The 24,659-nt window shown below is 38.4% G+C and overlaps 3 protein-coding genes and 1 long non-coding RNA gene across 5 annotated transcripts in view; 1 reads left to right on the top strand and 3 right to left on the bottom strand.

Annotated features, from left to right (window-relative positions):
• Positions 1-1,024, bottom strand: part of irf8 (interferon regulatory factor 8) — a 4,171-nt gene extending 3,147 nt beyond the window's left edge. The window contains exons 1-2 of the mRNA XM_007549865.2: positions 610-1,024; positions 233-463 (exon numbers count right to left, since the gene is read on the bottom strand). Coding sequence (XP_007549927.1) covers positions 233-403 — 171 coding nt within the window. The 5' untranslated portion in view covers positions 404-463; positions 610-1,024. The remainder of the gene's footprint in view (positions 1-232; positions 464-609) is intronic.
• A 2,062-nt stretch (positions 1,025-3,086) lies between these two features.
• Positions 3,087-24,118, top strand: LOC107835966 (uncharacterized). The gene is made up of 3 exons (XR_001661810.1): positions 3,087-3,099; positions 17,166-17,172; positions 23,903-24,118. It is a non-coding gene; the product is annotated as an uncharacterized LOC107835966 (long non-coding RNA).
• Positions 4,832-20,138, bottom strand: dusp22a (dual specificity phosphatase 22a). 2 transcript variants are annotated; one of them, XM_016670382.1, is made up of 8 exons: positions 19,984-20,138; positions 19,810-19,905; positions 18,813-18,846; positions 16,548-16,630; positions 16,134-16,183; positions 11,774-11,848; positions 10,435-10,606; positions 4,832-6,020 (listed from the first exon to the last, which is right to left on the bottom strand). In XM_016670382.1, exons 2-8 carry the CDS (start codon positions 19,828-19,830, stop codon positions 5,850-5,852), a joined length of 606 nt encoding a protein of 201 aa, XP_016525868.1. In that variant the 5' UTR covers positions 19,831-19,905; positions 19,984-20,138; the 3' UTR covers positions 4,832-5,849. The 2 variants fall into 2 exon arrangements, with proteins under 2 accessions (XP_016525868.1, XP_007549926.1); XM_007549864.2 differs by having other exon boundaries at positions 19,810-20,138.
• cox4i1 (cytochrome c oxidase subunit 4I1) lies at positions 21,501-24,603 on the bottom strand. Its single transcript, XM_007549863.2, has 5 exons — positions 24,526-24,603; positions 23,754-23,830; positions 22,142-22,306; positions 21,871-22,002; positions 21,501-21,755 (listed from the first exon to the last, which is right to left on the bottom strand). The coding sequence occupies exons 2-5, from the start codon at positions 23,827-23,829 to the stop codon at positions 21,619-21,621; spliced, it is 510 nt and encodes a 169-aa protein (XP_007549925.1). The 5' UTR covers position 23,830; positions 24,526-24,603; the 3' UTR covers positions 21,501-21,618.
• Between the last annotated feature and the right edge of the window lie 56 nt (positions 24,604-24,659).

Below are 24,659 nucleotides of genomic sequence, written 5' to 3'. Positions count from 1 at the left end.
TATATATATATATATAAAGCAAGGTGTCAAAAGAATGTAAAAAGGAAAGAAAGAAAGGAGAGCAAAAAAGAAAAAGAAAAGCAGAAAGAAAGGAAAGAGAGAAAAACATAAATATATAGTTTTTAAATCACATAAAGCAAAATTTTTCTTCAATATCAGTTAAGTTTTAGCTGCAGCGCCTCAAAAAGCAAACAGAAAGAAAAAAAAAATCCAGATTCCAAAAGACTCAAACCTTGAAAATAGATGCGTCAACTTCTTGGTTGTAATCCTGCTTTCCTGCGTGTTTCCACGGAATTCTGAACATGGTGCGGCTTTCATCCTCCCACTGCAGCCCAGAGTACTGCGCACTTTGGATCTGCTCCATCAGCCACTGCTTCAGTCTGCGACCACCCGAGTTTGACATCGTGACAGCGCGTCTTTTTTTTTATTTTATTTTGTTTTACCTCAGATTGTTCCCTTTTACCTAAATAATAATAATAATAAAAATAAAATAAAAAACATAAATTATTCCCATCACTCTTTCCCGTACCATCAAGTGAACTATTAAATGAGTGATTATAAGTCGAGTCTGCCAACGTTCTCAGCTAAACCAAAAGTAAAATCACTTACAGTCAATCAGGCCGGTGAGCTCCTGGCTATGGGTGAGGTTCTGATTTATGCCTCGGGATAAATCAAGTGCGCTCCCCTGAACAAGCTGCCTATAAAGTTTGTTGTGCTACATGAATGAAGCAGGAGGGAGGGGCTTGCCAACGCTGCCTCTTGCTCGAGCCAATGGCTGCGCCTCCGACGGCCCATTCAGGAAGGGTTCTTTCTCTGAACAGCGAGTATTTACAAGAAATGGCCTGACACAAGCGATGGTTGTAAAGAGCTGCTGCCCACGCCGAAAGCTCCGAGGACGTGGAGCACTGATTAAAAGCCGTAAAGTCACAAGTTACTGTGCGAAGAGGGGGATTTCTGTGCGACAGAACGAGGAGGTTTTTGCGTTCCTATCCGCGCCCACTCAAATCTAATGTGAAACCGCAAAAGAGAAAAAGCGGCTGTGCTGCCACAGTGGAGCTTTGTGTAGGGTGGACCAAAGCCATGCTCCAGATTTCTTCAGAAATGCACCTGCATGATGTTAACCATAGAAATAGAGAACCAGAATACACAAGGGGCGCATCAGAAATAAACTTCTGAATTATTTGTGTTAAAAAAAACAACAACAAAAAAACGCAATAAATCACCAATCTTCATTATCTGATCTTAGTTCCAAAATAGGCTACGTCTCTGAAGTAGTTTTAAGGTCAACACAGAGGTACGTGATTCAATTATTTGTTATTTCTAAAGTTTTGTTCAATCATAGCAAATTGAGTAAAGGTCAGCAGTTTAACAGCATTTATTTGTATACATAAAATGCATTAAAACATTGAAAGGCCACACAAAATTCAACTCTGAGGGGAAAAAAACTGCTCAATTTTATCATCTTTCATGAGGAGAAAAGAAAAATTAGCCAGTTTTAAAAAAAAAAACAAGTATAGGGTCTATTTTTGTTTAAAAATGGTATAAACTGCAAAAAGAATGACTGAATTACATTCCACATTTTCTGTAATTTCTTGGTTTTGCCTGACACACAACACACAACATGCTTGATGTCACGCAACTTTTTTTTTTTTTTTTTCCTATTAAGCTAAGGTCCAAGGTGTGAACTGACCTCTCCGTACCTCATTTTGTTGGTCTGCTCACTTTAAGGTGTGCTTGGAGTCCTTGTCTTGTCGAAACGCGTAATTCAGGAGCATTTCCTCTTTTATTTTAATGTGTTCAAACTGATCCATGATCCCTGGTATGCGACAGGTCTGACATCCTCAGTCCTTGTCATTGTTTTATAATTTGAGATCATTTTAGCTGAGCAGCCTTTTATTTTCTACGTTATTTATCTTTTCCTCTGTCTAATCAATGTTTTAATCAAAGCGTGATGTTCTTCTGAAAAAAAAAAAATTCTGGAATTCCCATTTTACGATTTTCAGATAATCATAAAGTGGGTGAGGGCCACCTTTCTGTTAAAATCAAAAGCATACATGTCATGATTGTTTAAACTTTTGGATTTCCCTCACTCTACTACTCCTACTAAACCAAGTAGAAACATAATACAGTGATTGATTTGGTTGGTGAGGCTGGTCTGATTTCATTTTTAATGTAACTGTGTCAAAATACTGTAAGTCACTACTAATGACACACACACACTCAGCAAAGGTCATCTTTCTGTCTGAATAAACAGGCTTTCTCATATCCAAAGCAAAATGTCAAACATTTCCAAGGTTCAACTTCTGACATATCCATTCACTGTCTTTATCTCATTTTCCTTGAAGGACCACAGCAGTGGGGTGGGAGGGTCTGATACCTCTTCTGAATCATGAATACTTCAATTTGAATTTGACCTTTTATCATTAGTGCTATATAAAACAGCACCCTAACATCTAAAACAAACGAGACAACGAAATAGATAAATAATTAAATGAATGTACACGTTAAAAACAGCTTGAAATGCAACCAAGGCCTTCCCAGCCATCCTCCGAATAGTAGTCGCAACGTATTAAGAAGAAAGATGCGTTTGGAAAAAGGATTGCTTAAAACAGTTGGTTTTGCAACAAATGGCTCTGTAGCGTTTTCCTGCCGTTATTAGTCACCAAACAGAAAATGGAGTGGATCCATCGAGGTCTTTATTGCCCGTCTAATTTACTGCAGCATCATCGACAGACTGCAGTGGAAGAGGTTGAGAATTTGTCCTACTTGTTTTCATCCAGGTTTTCACTTCGCCTGCAAGTCTAGATTTGGACTGCGAGGTAGCCAAACCAAGCCATGTTTAATTAAACTGCCGAAAGTCAGCATGATCTTAGCTTGGACTCCAAACAACCCAAGTCTCTGCAGGAAATTAAGTCTTTGGGCTAATTTAGAGCAGAGACAATCAACATGATCCCTCCAGCCCAAAGTATTGGACGTAGTGGTGCCAAGATATTTAGAGATGAGCACTTTTTCGATGATATTTCCACTGAACATCACATGACCCGAGTGCTCCCCGATCCCCTAAGGTTCCTTTAGTTTTCCTGAAGTTCAACATAAGACGTTTATCCTCACACCAGGCTTCAAAATGTGCAATTTCCCTATGATATTGACATTATTTGACAATGTTATTTTTCAGTAAACGGAGAATTTTTTTTTTTTTTTACTGATAGTTTAAAATCTGCAAATAACAAGTTTGAACTTAGTGGAATGGGGATTTTCAACAGCTTGCCAGACTTACTGTAAGTATGTTTGTTTGTTTTTCCTACCAGGAAGCTGCATGTCTAAACCTGTCCAACTGTCTCCTTGCAAATTTTGACACAGTCAGTTTTAAAGGCTAAAGATACAAACATTTCATGAGCATCTCAATAAGTGGAGACATAATTGACACATTGGTTTATTTCAGTGAATAAAATGAAAAAGTTAAATTTGCGCGTTATGTAGACTGATCACACATTAGCAACTAGAGCCAGAGAGTTTCTATCCAATTTTGCCACTAGGGTTTATTGCTAACTGTTCAGCTAATGTGAATAAAGCACAAGATAAATAAAAAGAAACACTATTTGCTCTCAATATTTGAATTCATTTTGCATCAGTGCTGAGTGTGAAGGAGATCAACTCTGCTGTTCAGGAAGCTCAGGTTGCTTTAACATTGTCCTCCACTTTGTCTGCATTGTTCAGTCTGATCATGTCTTATCTTTCTATGGACAATACTCCACAGACAGACCAATCAGACTCAGTTATACCATGGCTATTAAATCAAGTACTTGTACATTCAGCAGTGTGAGCAGGTGCAGAGTTCTCCTGGAAAATGAAATCAATGTTTTCATAAAGCTTATCAGCAGCAGAAGGAAGAATGAGGTACTCTAAAAAGTCCTGGCAGATGGACGCACCGACTGGACTCGATTCATCAGTGGAACAAAAGCGACAAACGGTAAATGGTCACCGTTTGGATTCTGAATGTCTCCAGTCTTCCTCCAGACTCAGGAACATTAATTCCCAACTGAAATACATTTCTTGTCTTCTTTCGTTTTTCTTTGAAAATAGAAATTTTGATCTTTGATATTTTTCTGCTTTATGACCCTGTTGGTGCTGCCTCTAGTTTAGGATTTGCTCAACACAAGGAATGGGACAACTAATGCCCAAATATATGGTGGCTCTTGAAACGTTTTCTCTCACGCCTTGTAATCTTGGGCTTTGCTTCACAGTCCTCTAAAAGCTGTGTTTTTCCTACTTGTCTACATTTTTCTACCACTCAATTTCCCATTAAGATCTCTGTAAACAGGTAAATCTTTAACAACAACCTTTCATGGAATTCCTCTAATTCTGGAGCTGTCTGCTTAAATACTGAAAAGTCACCAGCAGCAGTTCTTCAAGGTTCTGCTTTAATATCACTGGATCATAGATGATTGCTTATTGGCCTCATCACGTCTTAATTTTCTGAGAAAACTGAAGTTCGGATTCAACTTTTGGACTGTGGGAGGAAGCCAGAGTACTCGGAAAGAGCCCATGCATGCACAGGGAGAACATGCAAACTCCATGTTGGTGTATGAGAGTAAATGCTGTTCGCTCCGAACCGCTCTGGAATCCCTTCATCCTTCCGTATATTTGAAAATATCAAAGACTAGCATGTTATCTTAAAATGTCTGCAATCTTCTTCAGAATTTCATGAATAATAAGGATAGTATGATTGTTTTTTGTTTTTTTAAAAAAAAGGAAGTGAATGTTTAACATGTGATTCATTGTCCTTATCAGTTCTTTTTGAATTACATCATTCAACTTGGCTCACTCATTGCAAGAGCTTCAGATTTATTAGCAATTTTGCATTTCTTTAAAAAACATAACAATAAAATGAATCGTATATACATAATTAAAACAGAACAGAAATTTAACAACATTAAAAAGAAATTTAAAAAATCCACAATTGCATTACGAAGCAGCTTTAAAATGCAAACAGGTGTTTGGAAATCAAAGGGTGATTACTCTTCAAAGTTCATTGAGTTTATTTTACTTCAAGTAACATTTTCTAAATGTTAAAACATTTTCAATGTGTTTATAGTACCATAAATTATTGTGGACAATTAAAACAATCTACCTCCTGCTTTTATTGTTTAACTGTTCTGGGGGGGTTTTCTGCTTACAGCCTGATGGGGAGCATAAAGTTCCCTTCTGATCAGGGAAAGTAGGAGTTTGTGCAACACTGTGTCCTACTACACATCATCATCATTTCCACCAAATCAGGAAGTTTCACTGTGGGGTCCAGGTAACACATTTTGGTGTGTGTGTGTGTGTGTGTGTGTGTGATGTGACCAAATAAAAGAAATCTTTCTCTTTATCTATTAATCAGATGCACTTGAAAAATGCATCAGTCCAGTGCACATAATGATTTCACAAGCTGCGGTGTTAAATAGTTTATTCTGGAGAAACTGAAGGGATGTATGTTAAAAAAAAAAAAAAAAAAAGACATTATGGCTTAACTGGAGCATTTCATTTTTCAAAAAGGCAAACAGTTTTTAATCGAAACAGCATTAGTCAGTCAGATTTAAGGCTGCTGAGTCAATAGTAAAAAAAAAAAAAAGAAACATGGAAGTTACTCATTATGGCTAAAGTGCTGGGGTGTTTTATTGTAAGGCGTCACCAAAACCATAGTAATGGCAGTGCTCGGTGATATAAGGAATTAAAGTTTGTAGCACATTTCTGAATAAATACCCAGAGCTTAAAAAAGTTCTGACGGAAGAAAAAAAAAAATCTTTAATCCAAACTCTAAAGTTGCATTTGGTGTGAGGGCTGACTTGGGTGCGGAGCGCGTAGTTTCAGCCGTCGCCTTCAGCAACACCAGCGTCTACTCCACGGTTCATCCAGCTGTGGTCCACCGCTCTGCCCTGGCTCTCCTGCTGCTCCGCATACTGGTTCAACAGAGCCTCCACCTCCTGCTGGTCATTGAACGGACTGGGACAAAAACTGGACTGAAGCCAAGCTCGGTACTGGAGACATAAGAAAATAATGTTGTGGTGAGGCATGCTCAGGAAAAATAAATAGTGAATAAAACATTTTTATTGCATTTCTCAAAGGTGAAATAGAAACAACATAAAAATGTCATGTTTTTTTTTTTTTTAATATATGCATTTATAATGGATTTTTCACAAATCCACAGAGCATCCAAATTATACACCAAAGCTACATACAATACATACAATACAATCCTCCCTTAATATCATATTTAATAAATATATCTCCTGATGAGTCTCATTTGTCAAAAGTACCTTTTGAAAATAACAACCTCAACGCAGGTATTTAACACACTTTTCATTAAGCTCGCATTTTTTGCTTTTAAAAAATAGTTTTTTATTGATCTGATGCAATATTAAAATATTAAAGAACGCAGAAAAATCCCCATGGTTGAGAAATGCCAATGTTGCCACCCTGTTTTATGCATTCCAAGAATCGGTTTGGATGCGTCTTTGGGATCATTGTTCTGTTGCAACAATTGTTTCCATGTTTCAAACATCTGAGCTGAATAGATACCTCAGATAACAGATGATAACCTAAGCATGAAACTTCCTAGTGAAATTGCAGCAGAACTTGAATTCTGTTAGAAGAGTGAAAATAAAAAAATGAAAGGGTCGTAATCATTCTTAGTGTTACTGTCCAGCTTACATGGATTTAAATACATACATGAGCCTTTCTTTAAAAAGTTTCCTTAACATCAAGAAAAGTTAAAAATGATATGCAGGATTTATCCACCAACTTGTGCCACACCATATTCTTTGAAAAATAAATTGAAGTGAAAGTCATTGTGAAAGTAATACATTCATCTTCCTTAAATTAGCTTTCTCACATTCATCCAAAAAGCCAAACATCACAGCACTGAGTCATTACACTAACCCAGCTGTAAAAGAGATGAAACCAGAGTAAAGATAACATCAAGAGAAACTAGCAAAATGTTAAAGTGTCATCTTGAAATACTTTATAACCCCACAGAAGCCACAAAGTACAATGAGGATAAGTCACATCTGGTTGATCTGAGGCAAAAAGCTTAAAGTGATACAACTCAAGCCCAGCAGCTTCTGAACACAAACAGGAACAGATTGACAAGATTCCTACATATTACCTTATAGTTCTCCAGATTTAAATGTTAATATTTACTTATAATAATAAAAAAAGAAATTCTGGGCATTCAACTCTGAATCTGTTTAAATTGTAGTCAAGCCTTACGATCAGAAGGTTTCACAGATAAATAAAATAATAATTATGCTTAAATTGATGGGCTGGCTTTCAGAGCGTGCTGATGGACCGCTGCTTTTGTGGCGTCTGGGTTAACCGCCCTTTTTCAAAATCTACAACTGTTATACATGTCAAATAAGGAAGAAAGTCTCTCAGGCTAAATGCTGATTCTGTAAAACATGTTTGTTGATTTTGATTCCTGACTTTTTTTCTTGTTTGGAGAAAAGTCTGTCAATCAGTTTGAAGGATTTGTTTGGTATTTAGGTGCAATTTAGGAACCACAGGTCCAGTTTTACTTATAGAGAAGCTTCTCCAGAGACCAAATAGATGGTAAAATGTTTATTTAAAAAAGAAAATACTGACTGGTACTATGTTAAAATAAATGTACAATGAGAAATCATAAGAGAAAGCATACTATTTTAATATAAAGTGATGCAAAAACACAGCAACAATTCCTTACTGTTCTTTAGAAAATGAAAAATTGATTATTTTTCCATGATTAATTTTCCTTTTTCTTCAACTATACAGACCTGGAAAATTACCAAATGTTTTAATTATGACACAGTGATCCAGTTCAAAGGCAGGGATTGGCTAGACTGCAATGATCTGATAACTTTATCAAAGTTCAAGGTTACTCAGGTCTGCAGGATCTCTAACACTTTCAAACAAATGCGTGTTTAGATAAATAATTGGAAGTTCTTGTTAATCAGATAATCTTGAATACAAAAATCATCTGAGGAGGCTTTACTTTCTCTCTTACACACGTGGGAAAATCACAGATGCAGAAAACACATTTCCTCTTAAATCCTAGAAATCAGTGCAACGTTTTCAAACAATGAGCAGGTTTTTCTTTTTCTTTTTTTTTTTTTGAAGTCATGCTATGTTGCAAAATGCTGACAGTAATGATTAACACGTGATGAGCAGTACCCAGGCTAATGCAATCCAAGCAAACCCCCTGCAGTTCCCCTTCTCACACGGCGCGGTCATGGAATCACACACTCTGCGTGTCTTCTGCAAAAGACACAGGCTGAGAACAGCCAGACGCCGCAAGCTCACGTCGGACGTGATCAATTCAGCATGGATCATATTCTTCAGATGAATTAAAGAAAACATGATGAAAGGTCCAAACTGTACACCAATAATATCTGAATCCGGCACTTACATTTACTTTAAATTTTCCTGGACTTTGACTCGGATTGTTCTGCCTTGATCGGATATACAGAGCCTTACATAAGTATTCACACCCATAGTCTCTCATAATTCTCCTGGCAATTACGAGACGGAGCAACGTAAAGCACTGTAGAATTGTAAAGTGAAATGAAAATCACACGTGGAGTTTTCAACATTTTCCACAAATAAAAACCTGAAAATGATGGCACTGAGCTGCCTGAGTCAATAATTAGTAGAACCACCATTAACCACCTCGTCTCCACTATTGGCATTTTTCTACTCCGCAAAATAGCTTAAACTCAGTCAGACTGAATGAAGAGCATCAGAGAACATCAGTTTTCAGAGCAGAAGTTTAGCATTAAGCACTATTTATGTTCTTGTAATTTTATGATTTTCTACAGTGATTGTTATTAGGGTAGATTGGGATTTTAAATGTAGGTTTTATCATATTACACTGTTTCATTAACTTATCTGCTCAGGGACAACAGATGGAAACTAAGTCTGGTGTAAAACATCTTTTAGAGTCATTTTGCAAATCGACTCTGTTTTAAATGAACTAATAAACTTTACTTTTTCAGTCTTTACACAGATTTTCACTTGGATTTAAGTTTGCACATTAACATCATGATCTAAACCACTCCACTGTAGTTCTGGCCTTCATGTATAACAGTGTTTTTACTCTGACAAGCGTCCCTGTCCTGTCAGAAGAAAGGCTTTCCCACAGCATGACGTTGCCACCGCCATGTTCCACAGCGGTGATGTTGGTTTCAGTTCAATGTGCTGTTGTCAGTTTTCCACCACACAGAGTGACTTTTCCAGCAAGTCAATAATTTTGGTCTCGTCTGACCAGAGAACCTTCTTTCACACGGTTGGTTTGGTCCCTGCTTGGCTGGCAGCAAACTACAAACAGAACTGCTACTTTAGTTTAAAGTAAAGTCTAGATTGTCACCTGCAGCTCCTCCAGAGACACCATGGCCTTCTTGGATGCTTCTCTGTATAAAACTCTCCTTTGTCGCCTCCCGTCATGCTATGTGGACAGTTGTGTCCGTTTCCATTTTCAGATGATGGAGTGAACAGAGTTTTGTAAGTTGTTCACAGCGTAATATATTGTTTTATAACTTAACTCTGCTTCTCAGCTACTTTATATGCATGACACACTTTTTAGATTTTCCTTGGTAAAAAAAAAGAAAAAAGAAAAAACAACCAAAAATACCCCCCAAAGATTAAAACCAATTAAAAGCATTAGAAATGTAGAAATTTCAAAGCATTCTTATGAATAATTCTTTGTACCAAAAACAAAGTAAAACTAAAATCTGAAATTTGAAGAAGTCGGGGAAATTTACAGATTGCATTTATGTTTCACTACATTTTTAAGACAAACATGTAGAGTATACAGCTCAGTGTGTAAATTAAGTAATTTTCAATAAATTATAATATGCAGGTATCAAGCAGAGGTTCTCATTAACCTCACCTTTCTGTATAATTCTTTTAAATTGGTAATATTCTAATCTTAATCGTCTCGTTTGCTGTAGCTGCATGCAGAAAAATCCTCATAAAGCCTTGAAATCGTCAGTCTGTACGAATTTAATCTTAGTGAAATGATTTAAGGAAACAAATGAACTTTTCGGTAATATTTGAATTTATTGAACTGGTTTGTATTTCTAACCTCTAGTCTTTGCAGGACAACAAATCATAGCTGCTTGTTGTCCTCTGCAGGAGACAGAAATTAACCCATTTTGGGAGACAGCTCGAAGTGTGTGTGTGAGATGGTTGCGATTAACAGTTGACAGGTTAACCACAGTCTGCATGTGACGGCTGCATCTGTCACATCCTGTCCCGGCCTCAGCACTGAATCACAATTAACACCTGAAACCATTTACAGAGCGCTAAATTACTGCAGTTCTTAAGACGGTGAAAACATCTTAAATAAAGACCCGCATCAGTTTCAACAGTCGGACCATCAAAGCGTTTGCCTCTCTCTGCTTTCGGGTTCGTCAGGTTTACCTCTGAGACGCGTGTGTTCTGGTACTCCTGCAGCTGCTCCTGGAAGCCGTAGTTTGGGCCGACAAACGAGCGAACAGCCTTCACTGCGGTCAGACATTCCTCCCAGCTGTAGTGGGTGACGGTCATCAGGTAGGCCACCACCATGGTGGTGCTGCGTGACACACCTGCAAGACTACAGCAAGAAAGAAACTGTGCAACTCAGCAACCAGCATTATGTCACGGGGTTTCATTGATGCAGCATTTGCACTGGAATGACGATACAGCAAACTACTTTCATTACTTAAAAAAATAAATAAATAAAAAAAACGGGGTGCATACGTCTGAGTTCTTTATCGCATTCAGACTGGCACAAAGTTATACATACAGACTGTTCCTGGTACCTGGTTAAAAATCCTTCAGCAAGCTGCAGCTCTCCAACACACAGCAACAAGTTTCTGCCATAATCCTGGATTTCATCACTCTGTCTGGCAGCGTTCACTGAGTTCATTTAAATGGACTGATTTCTGGCTGTGGACCCAAACTTGTTTTCCAGTTTGAGCAGCGCAGCAGCGCCCCTGCTGGTGAAACAGACCCTCAGCATGATGTTACCCCCACCATGCTTTGGAGTCGGAATCGTGTCCATACTTTGACAACCTGAAACATATTTTTTGTGGACTAAAAGCTAAGTCTTTCTCAGTCCACTTAAAGCGTTTTCATTTAGTTGATCTATTTATCAGGCCACTGCACATTATTGAATATTTCAATGGAAACCTACTAGATTGTAGATGAAGCTGTTGCCACAATTATATTAAACAACTTCCACAGCAACGGCTCACAAAAAGTCCCATCACAAGCTTCTTAACACCACATACAGATTTCATTTATTTATTGAAATATTTAATAAAATCAGATCAACAGAGAAAAATAACCTCAGTTCCATTTCAGTTTTAGTTTCAATATTGAAGTCAAACTCAGTGTTTGGGGTGAGAGATGGAGGAAACCTGGGACCCAATGGGGTGTTCTAGCTGAACAATGATTGGGTTTTGATGCGAGACATTGAAATGTTGTGGGCTATTCTCAGCAGCAGCGGTCTGAGCCAGGAATATTCAAATGAACTCTCCAAATGCAGCAGGATTTCTGCCAGATGCTTGTGTAGCAAAAACACCATGGCAAAATTTATGCGCACCATTAAAAAGGCCGACATGCCTATTCTGACAGCATGCAAACTTCAGACCCGAAGAGCAAGTCACTTATTGAAATGCTTTAATCTGGAAAGGGATTTTCACATAACCCTTATTTAGAGAGCAGTCTTGACACGCTCAGCTACCATTAGGAAGCTGCTCAAATCATAAAAACCTACCAGTGAACCAAACAGGCTCCGCCGTCGAGGCGACACTGGTGGATGAAGCCGATGCACTCTTTGAAATGCTGCAGTCTGCAAAAAGGAGCACAAGAGAAATGTTGCCAAGAAGAAAAATGGGAATTGTGCAACATGCAATAATGTCTAAAATAAAAAGCCAAATGTAGTCACTCATAAATTAAGGGGAAAGAAGCATCTTGTTTGTCAGCGATGCAGGTAGTGGAGCTAAAAATGGATTCCGCTAAATGGGATCTGAGAAAAGACACCTTGAACTGAAACCCCTCCACCCCTTTAAAGGCCAGAGCGATGTGGTTCCAATTTGTTTCAGAAATTATGATGATGTCCTGACTCTGACACTTGAAACTACAAATGCACTCCGAGAGGTTTACAACATAGCATGAGTCTGTTTTAATAGATTTCAGTCTTTTCTAAGAAACTGCTTATCAGGAGGGTTTTTCTCTCTCTCTCTCTCTTTCTACTCTTCCACTCATGTCATGTGAGAGAAGCATTAGGTTGGCTCAAACAGAGAGTTTGTGGTAGACCAGGGCACAGACAGCGGGGATAGAGAAGGGAAGTAGCCGTCTACCTTTTCTTTATGTGCAAAATTACATCACTTTGAAATGAACACAACAAAGTGGTGCCACCTCCCGTGAAGTGACACCAGGACAGAGCCGGTGTAGCTGTGTGACAAAATGCTCCTCTGGCATCTTGTGTATTCAGTCTGAAAACAATGATATCCTTTCGCTTTTTGCATAATCGAGAAGTGCGTGGCTGATAACGGCGTCTCTGGAGGAGCAGATGCTGGTTACTCAACAGCAGACTCACTAACAGACTGGAGCTAAAATAGACTGGCTGTCGCTTTTCGTTTTTTTTTTTTTGTGTTTTTTTTTCTCCCTCCTCCTTGAGATCCAAAGCCTTCTTTAAAATGTCTCCCTCAGCACTTCGCTCCGTTCGTCTAGCACAGAGGTTTCCGGCGGCACTCGTTCAATGTGCAGAAAACTAACTTGTGACAGAGAAGTTTGAGGTTTTAAGAAGACAGAAAAAAGGGCAAAAACTGAGCCAGAACAGATAGAAGTTGCTGTATGTTTGAAATGCAAAATGAGCTTCTGCAAATCTGCGGTATGTTTGGTATATGTTGTGCTGATTTTTCCTTTTTTCCCCCCACCCCCTTAAATTGCAATGATCTGCTTAGTTTTGGAACCAGTTTGGACTTGGGGACGACTTGCACAAATGCAAATGCTGATGCAAATCAGTTGATGCCTTCATGGTCTGTGATTTCTGTGCATTAAAACCAACGCTCATGAAAAACAAGATGAACTTCCGATGCAGGCTGTATTAGAAGAAGAAAATGTATAAAGAGCAGCTGTTACTGCAGTGCAGCTGTCACTCAAGACACCATTAACGCTGTTTTCTGTCATGTACTGAACACAGAAGACGGGGCCTTCAGGTCTGACCGTAGGGGCCCCCGTGTGATGGCAAGCAAGGCAGGACGGCGGTTGGCCTCACCCTCTCCTCTCCTCAGTCAGACCAGTGATTGTGACAGAGGGGGTTTATTATAAAGCCCTGGGTGGTCGAAGCAAACAGCCAGATGTCACTGGGAGGTTTCCTTCCTCTGCTGCCGGAGGGAAGGACGCCTGATTGCGACAGTGGAGGTCAGACATCCACACCCCAACCTGGCCCAATCAAGAACAGCCAAACGGCCACAACAGTTAAATTCTCATTAAGAGTTTTACTTCAAGCGAGTTCCTCTTCAGAGCCCAGATAACTGACTCTACTGAAGTTAAAACGGAGAAACTCTGCTGCTTTGAGATTCTTTTTTTTTTTGCCTAGCAGAATCAATGCTTTTCTATTGTCAGGGCTTCTTCTGGAACGTATTCAGTCACTCTTGACACTTTGACTCTGCTGCCAGAAACATCACCAACCACCCTATAAATTACACAGCCCAGAGCTCTAAACAGAGAGCACCAAGTCGAGCATTTCTCACCCTGATCTCAAAATCAGTCATCAGTTTGCACTGCAACAATGAAGACGGCTCACTAAAGCTCCAACTGCTGACCAAGACCGAAGTTTTTGTTTTTTTTGTTTTGTTTATTTTTGTATCCTCTGTTTGAGCGCGGTGTTTAATTATGAGTTAAAACAAACAGTGCCGTATGAAGTCACAGAGCTAATAGGAGGACATGTTACTGCTATGACTAACGTGTTGTGATAGCAGCCGCTGGTGAGAGTGGAGGTGCAGCTCATGTCTGTGCCAATGACACTTGAAAACACAGACGTTCCCTCCGAAACACACAGAAGATATAACCTGCTGTGGTCGGTTTAACTGTTACTAGAGAAGCAGCGCTTTCCTCTCAGGTTCTACTTCTCTGGAACAGGATCACAGTTTGGGTCAGAGACGCCTCACATTCAATCGCTTTCTATCTTATGTGTAGCTTGTAACTTATAATTCTACCTCCTATAAATGCAGAGTCTGCATTAATAGTAAAAGGGATCTGGATCACCCATATCAAAAACGACGTGTCCGGTAAATAATACTGAAATTTTCGATGGAGGATATATGTTCCGCCCAAACATTTGGCTGGAAAATTAAATGTAGGTTTTTTTTGTTTGTTTGTTTGTTTGTTTTTAGCTCACCTGATCAATCGTCTTGTTACATTTGAGTCTGTCAAAAATATAGGCATTTCAGGAGTAAGCATCACAAAAATTGTAATGCCTGTTTGGAATATTAAGTATTCAAGCTTGAAAAACTATCAACAGAAGACGGTTTAATAGATGTAACAGAGGGAAAAAAAAAAGAAAGCAACCATGCAAAGCACTTGCCAACTGTTTTTTCTTCGGTATATGCAGAAAATTTCTAATGAACCACATGAGGACTTTATGTACCTGTTTAGTAAATACTGAAAGCATTTAATTCAAAGCAAGTAAAACTGCCTAATAACTTGTAAACCTATAGTTTTTTTTTTACACCTTAAATTGGGAATAGCTCAATCTGCCTTTCTTGTATCCAGTTAGCTAACCAGCACCATGCAGCAACAGGCAACACTCTCATTAAATGGACTTTAATCCATAGGAACGGTATGATAGAACCGTCAGATAGCTACACCTCATCTTTCATATCTCTTTAAATCACATGACAAAGATGAACAAACTCATATGACATAATACCTTGTGGCATTACAGGCTGCAGCAGAAAGCATATGCAAAACAAAGTTCCCCCTCGCACCTCAAATAGAAATTAAAAGAACGAGTGAGTGCTTCCGAACCAATTTACTGACTGTTACAATTTCAGAGTCACAAATATTTAGCACCATTCGTCAGAAACAGAAGGATTATCCATCTTTGGTAAGGCTGGGAATTTGATCCCTGAACCTGCCACATGTTGTCGTGCCGCGGATCGAGATGCAGGGTCTCCATCAAAGCAATAAGACAGGGTAAAAAGAGCCTGAATATGAACGTAAACAAAACGGCTGAAAATGTTCAAGAAGGCAGCTGTTCTTTTTCAGAAGTGTAAAGTTCACACTGAGGTCAGACCGTGAGATGCTCAGAGAAGTTGCAAAACGAAGGCTTCCACCTGCGACAACATCGGCATGTTGAAGTTAAGAGAGAGAAGGAAGCTGACCGAGCGCTGTCACTTTAAAAAGGCTCCGGTCTCTTTAAAGTTAAACATGGTAATACGAATTAGATTTGTAAAACTGCATCCAAATAAACCACAAGCCTTTCGGGAAAACTGGGCATTTTCTTTAGATAAACAATGTCTGATAATAACCCAGAGTAACAAGGCTGGTGAAAACCAGGCGAAAACCAACCTTGTTACCCTGAACAAAAACATCTCAGATTAACTGTGAGGTGTGGTAGTGGAGAGCTCATGGGAAGGAAGTGACCATTTAGTGCAATAAAATGTGAACACATCCGCTCAAAAGATGATGGTTAGCTCAAAATGGGTCAACAAAAACAACAGAGTGTAGAATATGAGAGGCAGATAAGTTATTTTAAGTTATTAAGTCACCTTCTATTCCTTGCTTGTGTTAAATATAAAAAAAAAAGAGGCATAGTAATATGCTATCTTCACCTCAAGTTCCCGTTTAGGTGAAGATGTTTTTTTCTCCAAAATTTCATAATACGCTAAACCTGAGAACGTACTATAAATAAAGCTGACTTGAGCTAAATTTAACAGTACAGAAAAAAAAAAAAAAACTTCCACTAAAGATATGAAGATTAATGAACTCTTAGCAATGGAGGTGGATCAACTTTTCTTTAATTCTCACACTAGCAATATTGACCAAGACAGTCTTAATGACACACACAAAAGAAAAACCACAAGCACTAACAACCGAACAAATAATAAGCCCACTTGTTTACTCACAGGTTCTGACTGGAAGCATCAGCCGCATGAATGCAAAGGTATGTGATGTCCTGTAAAACAAGGATTAAAAGCAGTCAAATGCAGAATTCAGATTGTGACTAAAGCTGGTTAGAAGTCTTTGTTTAATGTGGTGTAGGTTATTTATCACGAGCTTTGCATTTTTAGTTAAACTAAACCTCTTTTTAACACACTGGTGAATTTACACTTCAGTTGCTGCCACAAGCTCTTTTAACATCAATCGAAGGTCACTAGCTCCCCCTGCGGGCTGACAGGCTGAACTACACTTTGCTAAAGAGACCGAAGCCTTTAGAAAAATCACCAGATAAAATTTTCCACAGGAAGCACTGGTTTGATGCATTAAAAACACACAACGCAACAGCCAAAAATACCTCCCCGGCTGGTTTCTTCACTAACCTCATACACTGGCTTAGCGTTGTTGTACACAGAAAGGATGTGGGTGATTCCGTTTTTGGAGAGACCTTCTCTGTTTTCCGAATCTGCACAAAGAAAAACAAGAAACACATCATTCAAGCAGTTGCTCGACTGGTGTTTACATGTTGTGAGCTCAACAGTAAGTTCTAATTTCAGAAACAAAATGTGCAAGACAGGCTGAGAATATTCACAAAAAAAGTAGAGCATTAAATGGATTGAATTACCCCCTCACAGACTTTTCTGAATGTTTTTTTTGTTTGTTGTTGTTTTGTGTTTTTTTCGGAGAAACAGGTTTTTCACAACGCAGAATGTTGTATGAATTCATCTGTCACTGGCTATCATCTAACAATAATCTCAGCTGACTCAGAGTGTAAAAAAAAGTATTTCTTCAGGGTAATCTGGCAGCAAAAAAAAAAAAAAAAATCCTGTATAAACATGTCTGGTGTGCAAAGAGGCTGGTTCAATACAGCTTCCCTTTCTTTGTGACGCCTGGATTAAAACCCAGAACTCCATTCACAGACAATAAGATACTCAGACAGTGGCTAAAACGATTACTTGTGCAAGATATGTGTATAAATGTTGCAATTTAGGTCACAAGAGAAAAACGGTGCAAGATCCATCCGAGTGTTCCCATATCTGCTCCTGCTAATATTTCACCTCCTTTCCAAATCCAGTGTCATCAGTTTCCTGGTCTTCTTTGTAAAACTGGACAACTGAGTAAAAATATTCAGCTACCTGTTCTGCATGTTTAGTGTACATAACTGTGGTTCGTTGTCTTCCTGCAACAACAAAGAGGCTAATCTTTATTACATTCAATTTTTCTGAATCTTAAAAAAAAAACTCCAAGCAAGTTGGTTATCAAAAAACAAACAAATAAAAAAAAAAATAGTTCTGCTCGAAGCTATTACAGATCAACGGTTTGATAGTTTATCAAGATAAGAAGATGTCACTGAATACATTTTGTGTTCTGTAATATTTGCATTCTGTAATTACTCAATGTGGGTTTTTGTTCTTATTTTGCCGTTTGCTGTAACACCAGATCATCAGTGTATGGTGGCTCTGAAGTTCGGTACACAAACTGCTCCAGAGCTGGATTGATTAGGTCAGCATACACATTGATGGCTGATACTGTAATGCTGCTGCCATAATACAGCCAGATTAAAATAGTCACTTTTGTAACACTGACAACTCAAGCTTTTATTGTCAGTGTCTATCAGATTGTGGCCAGAATTGTAGTGTTTTTATTTCTATCCCAATCAGATAATCACCTTCTCACTTGATAAATGCTCGTAAATAATTTTAGTTCCTCAGTTTACATTCAAACTATAGACTTTTCTATTTGTGCTTTCCACTTGGATAGGCACTGTGTTTTGCCTTGATGCCAAAGTTCTGCATCTCAAACGTAACATCTTCACTTTTTTGGCAATACTCAGCTTCATCCACAGCTGCTGTTCTTTTTGTTGTTGTTTTGTTTTGTTTTTGTTTTTTTTTTCCATTGAAATGAACAGAACTACTGTGAAGCTCCAACCTAAACACAACTGTAAATGAAAGGTTGTAAAAATGAAGATGCATACTTCTGGGTTAATATTTTACACGGAATAAACATAACTCTGAGCAGCGGTGCTAAAGGTTCAAATTGAGACAGAGCTGAGAACAGGTTCATTGCAATAGTTAGTCCTCTGATCACTTGATCCCGTCAGCCGGACTAATTTTAGATGTGGTGCCACTGCAATCGGGCGGAGGAGCTAAAATTAGTGGAAATGCAAATGCCAGCTTAGCTGGGCGGAGGGTGAGCGTCTGGCCAAACCAGCTATCATAACACTCACATGATTACTGATTCTTATTGCGGTCTCATCAGCAACTCGTTCTACGTGATACTTATCCTTCCATTGAAACACAAACAGAAATCAGTTTGTAAAAGAGGCCAAAAAAAGATGTCAGCTTGATGCAGCTTAACTGTCGGTTTGTTCTGTGCTACTAACCACAAAGAGCATACAGATTACTAGTGCTTTTAAATGTGGAAGTACGCTCCAAAGTGCCCACTGACACTGACATAAAACTACTTTAAAAAAAAGGGATTCAGTGAAAGACTCTCTGTGTTGCATCGATCAATAAGAAACAATCCTAAATAGGCTATGCTAATGGTTATCCAACGCAAACATGCTGACTGAAAGTCCAACATGTTCTGTCTGTTCTTTATGCTTAAACTTAACCTCGTTAGCATATTTTGAAACGTGTTTGCCTTACCTCTTATGTTGCCCAGGTACAGTCCATCAACAACCTGCGAAGCAACAGACGCAGACATCTTGCATTACAATCACTCACTCATTCATCCATTAAAACTCAGAGACCAGAACTCTGCTCGTTCCGGGTCAGGCAAGGCTGGATTTAAGGCTTAAGAACTGAGCAATGTCCTCACAGCCATACAAGGCTTGGAGCGGCCATGCAGGGCAAAGTGATGAGTGGCACCATAGTGCTGCTTCTGGACCACAACGGTCACCACTGCCTCAGAAAATGGTGAATTCCAACGTTAATAAACATTAATACCCTCTCAGCAGTGAAGAATAAAGTGAAGAAAAAAATAAAGAGAACATTTCACTTTAATTTTGTGTGTGGCTCCAAATCCAGGCCTCCATTGGTTAATAAATTTGATTTCCATTGATGATTTTTGTGTGATTTTGTTGTCAGCACATTCAACTTTGTACAGAACAAAGTATTCAATGAGAATATTTCATTCATTCAGATCTAGGATGTGTTATTTGAGTGTTCCCTTTATTTTTTTGAGCAGTGTATATATATAAGAAGTGAATATATTTTCAAAGAGTTAAGTATTTTCCACATCATTATGGCAGATATATTATTTATCTTCTTTTTTTTTAATCAAAAGGATTTATAAGAGTAACTGCAACAGCGCCCCCTACCTAACAATCTGAGCCTTGCTATAATCAGTTAGCATTTACCAAATGCATTTTGATCACAAATGAGTTTCCAGTAATGGTTTGTGTTAAGAGGTAATATAAGCATTGGCATTAGAAATCATTAAAGAATCTCCAAAATGCCAGACAGGTCCACTCCATATCTAACTTGCATTTCCTTGGAGGTCTAACTCGACAGACGACCAGCTCGGTCTGACTGACAGAGACTTGTCAGACTATCTGGACAGATCAGGAAGGCTTTTCACAGCTACGTTAGAGGGACCACAAACAGCATGACTCCTGAGCAGGGAAGCAAAAGCACAACTGACCTTATTCATTCCGTTCCCCATGACGTCGCTGGAGCTGTTTACGGTGAGCTACACCAGTTCGGACAGCTGGAAAAGCTGCGCTATGTCAGCATGGACCTGCAGTAACACTGGAGTGTGTTAGTCCTGGCTCATAAAGCGGAGAATTGCCGACACCTATTGCACATGATAACCCACAGGTTCAGCAGATTATATTTCTATGGACATTTGGGATCACCGTCGCCTTGACCTCGCCTCCGCTGAGCAGCAGTTCCGTCATGCTTTACCGTCTTCCGGATTGTTTTGACGTGAAACAATTGTTCATCCGGTAAGTGGCATCACAGCAAGCTGCAGTCAACTCAGACGCTGCTTATGGCAGGCCGTTGTAATATATAATAGAAACTACAATAAATCTTTTGTCGTTGTTCCAAATAATAATAATGGCATTCCAGCTTAATACTTAATAATTAAATATACAGTTATTAATGTTCCACAAAAATATATATATTTGAAAACGTGCATAATGCAAACGCGCAAGGAAAAATAATAATGCATTCGAAGGCTGTAGAAACCATCTAAAAGTACATGTTATCTTTATTTAATTATCTGTTCATTTTATAATGGATAATGACTTAATCTGCGATAATGTTTTACCGTTCAATAATGAGCTTATAATCAATGTCAAACCTCTTGCAAAAGCCAAAAATATGCTTTGACTCAGTTTATATATACTGACTTTCAGTCCTTCTGCAAAATATGCAGTTATTTGCTTAGATTGTATATCAATGTCGTAAAAGATTCATTGATAGATACATCCCGTTAAAAATCTGTAAGTGAACTTGTTTGATGAGATCTATAGGGGATTATGAATCTTTTGTATGATGAGTCTGTGTAGAATATTCTCTTTTTCTGGAGAGGATGAAGGGGTAATGAATTCCTATAATTACCCTCAATTTGAAAATGGCTTTAGCAAATTACAAAAAATATCAAATTGGTCAGTTTGGAGGACTAATTACAAAATCAATGTTATAGGAAAAAAAAATAAATCAACCTGTGATTTGCAATTCCAAAATGAAAACCTATATAACACAAATGAGCTTGCATAGAGCTTGCAGGTCTAATGGAGCTGTTGCATATGGATTTTTAACAGGAAACATGGCTCCAGAAAAAGAGCTGTGGAAATGGACAAAAGATATTTATTCCAAGACAGATGGGTCTGAAATTTGACACATTTGGTACAATCAAGAATTATTGTGCCAACTACATGGGGTATGTTATATGAAACCCCCGAGAAAACAGCAGAAAGCCGTCATGTGTTCGACGGAGCCACTGGACCTTTACATTGTCATCTGGAATTCTGATTAGCTTTTTGTGCCAAAACAGCTGATTTAATCAAGTCATCACCACGGCTTGTGAAACAACCCTAAAGTATATTTGATGAAGCCGTGTCATATGCAATGACAGTTGCAACAGTAACGTCTGTTAATATGGCCATCTAAATATTAGTTCAATTTTTAAAAAATCATTTAAATGTTTTATATAAATATATACTGCTAAGCATATTTAAGATAACCATAATGTATTCCTTGTTCTTAGGTTATGGATTCCTTATGGAAAAAAAAGACACCAGGCAAAGAAATAACTGGAGAGGTTTTATTAGGTTGAACGTGTTTTTATTTTATTATACACAGGAACCTTAGGAGGAAGTGGTCTTCCACAATGCACATATTGCAGTATTTTGAACAAATGATAAAACCAGAAATATAGATATTCTTGTATCTCTCAAGTTAGATTTGCCTGGATCTAAGCACAGGAGGTAACTGTAGAGACCCATTACTTTTTCCACTGCTTGTTCTCGTAGTCCCACTTGGCTGAGAAGCCCTCGACTGGGTTGATTCTCATGTCCAACATCCTTTGCAGTTCCTGCTCCTTGTACAAAGTCTCGAATGTATGTGGGACAGGTCCGTACACTACGAGCAGAAAATATGAAATCAATCAATAGACTGCAAGAAAGCTATTTTTGTTCTTCTGAAAACTAAGATGTTGATAAAATGACGTTTGCAAAATAATTTTTTCCTTATTTACCATATTTCCTCTGCCAAAGAATAACCAGACCAGTGAAACCCAGGAAGAACATGAGGCCCCCAACCACAGACTTCCACTCCTCTGATCCCTGGTTCATCTCAGCAAAGCTGTCTTTGAAGCTGATGCGGTACACTGAACACAGACAAGACACAAAGATCTAAATTTATTCTTTCACATAAAAAAATAAATAAAAATAACAGCAAGATATATTTCCCTTATGCTAAAATTGGTTTTGACCTGCAGAGAAAGGCTGTGTGTCACCAAGTCTTACGTGCAAGCTTCTCCTCATTACTGAGAGCAGCCCAGGAGCCCTTCTCCTTCTCCTTCAGGGACTTCTGTTCTGGGGTAAGTTGCTGCACATAAGCCACTTCAGGAAGAGGGGTCTCCCTCCTGTCAAAGTAGGGGGGGAGAGTGTAGTCCTCCACCTTAGCAACGCCTGCAAAAAAATACACACTTATGTGAAATTTTAAACCAAACACCTTTGTTCAAATCAAAATATGTGTTCTAAGATTAAATACAAAAGTAACAAGCTTCTGACATCAACAACACACATAATGGACATGACATGTCTGCTCCTGTGAACCCTTGCTGGCTCGTTTCAAAACAAAGGAGAACCAAGATACTTTTCTAAGCAAAACCTAAATGTTTTTTTCTACCTGAAAGCATGTAAAGATCAACTTACAAAAGCCAATTACATCAACAAACAATGCAATTTATTTGTATGGCCAGTTTATAGTAATAACTACCACCGCAAAACACAACATAAAGGGGATAAAAAGAACAGCTAATTTCTTGCATCTGAATTTCAAGAATTTAATTTCAATTTCTTATATGAATCCCTCCATATAAGGTGCAACCGTACTACAACTCAATCACAGGCCACGTATGGTAGAATTTGTCTACCAATTACTTTCAAACAAAAATATTTTTAACAAGCTAGGAAAAAAACCCCCAAGAAAAACATAAAAGTATCTCCATGTTAAATGAGAAAATAAAAGTAGATATTTATTTGTACCAAACCTCATGCAAGGCTACTCTCAAAACAAAGAAGGGAAACCAAGTGATGACGCCTAACTAAACTGCTGGAGATGTTCACTTTATAGTTTAATGGGATTATTAAACCCTGGTGGCATATTTAACAGTTATCTGAATGCAGCAGGCTTTGCAAACCGCATGAATATAAAACATTCATTGCTTGATCTCTACCGCTATAACAACCTGATCAGATGTCTAACATTTTTGCATACTCCTGATTAAAAACACACTAGTGGGATATGAAACAGCTGCATACCAGCAATAACAGCCAACGTAGTTTTCACTTTTTGCCAGTCTTACACTTTGACTAAGATTACACTCCTACTTGTTTTGACATGTGTCTCTGCTTCAAAACACCTGAGTCAAATAATGCCATTAGCAGAACTTGACTCCATTAGTGAGGAGGTAGTTCAGCCATTTGATTCAGGGACACACCAAAGAGTTTCAGGTTATCCAACCTTGAGGCCTGGATTTGGAGATCCCTAGTCTAAGTGAACGATTGTCATCTACATCATAAAGATTTGGCAACAACAGCATGTACTATTAGAACGCCTACTGTAAAATAATCTGCTAGTGAAGGGGTTCCTAGTGATAAATATTAAACTACACACAGACAACGTAATATGAGAAATTAGATGATTTGTTAGAAATGCAGAGGACGCAGGAATCTTTGTAGCCACATTCTGTGATGACAATCCCATTTATGGCTCAATAAACTCTAGTTTTGAATGTTACATTTTAAATGAAGTTTCTGAGCAGTTAAATTTTAACTGGAACCAACTCCTTGTATTGTTATATCAACAACTAGGAAAGGAAAATATTCATTTCATCTTGGCACCAGGACTCACCATGTGCTCCACGTACACAGACAGATGCAGAAATGGCTCGTTTGCCAATAAGGCTGAGGGCTCTTGATGCCAACATTCTGTGGAAACAATGGGACAATACAATGCAAAACAAGTTGTGGAACTTTACATCTTTCTATACTTCAACTTAGGAGCCTATTTTCTCACAGACCCAGTGATAAACTGCATATGCATCAAATACTAGAAGAAAGTTTGCTGTAAATGGCAAAAGATGACAAGTGGTATATACTTTATACTGAATTAAATTATTTATACATCAGGTATATAATTGTTATTTGCGTACGGCCATCGCTAATAAAAGTCACTTAAATTAAATGGAAGCAGTTACATGGTTGACCAAACTAAAAGGTGTTCCGCTCATTGTGAGGACAAGCTAAAGTTAGCGTTAGCTACAAACACAAGGTCACAGTGCCCCGGGAAAAAAAATATCACAAAAACTTTCTATTTAAAACAACATTGTGGTATTATTTATTTCTTACGCAAGAAAAAAATAATCATGTTAAGCTTATGTCTGACCAGTGAAACGTTTTCTACATCCACATCTTCAACCTGTGCAAAATGTAACTGTGAATGCTAACGGTAGCTAACCGGAAAATTAGCCGAGAGTCGCTCTACAAAGTAACTTAATTACACTGCCGTTCCGAAGGAGGTACTGTATGTTATTATATTCGTAGCGTTACATTGTGAAATAAACTGTAGCTGTGTTGTATTCCCATACAATCAAAGAGCTGTAAATAAATAACAGATAAACGACCTGCACCGTTCCTTGCTCCTGTCCGCCGATGGTCTGAAAAGAACTGGATATCTAGCCGGAAGAACGTAAGGCCTCCGCTGACATAGGCTGGAGCTCGACTCGAACGTAGGCACTTTACGACAACGTTTCACTTG

This window comes from Poecilia formosa, unplaced genomic scaffold, assembly GCF_000485575.1.
Source record: "Poecilia formosa unplaced genomic scaffold, Poecilia_formosa-5.1.2 Scaffold33, whole genome shotgun sequence".
In the NCBI taxonomy this organism is placed as follows: Eukaryota; Metazoa; Chordata; class Actinopteri; order Cyprinodontiformes; family Poeciliidae; genus Poecilia; species Poecilia formosa.
The sequence above is the reverse complement of the archived record's forward strand: the minus strand, read 5'-3'. Positions and strand labels throughout refer to the sequence as shown.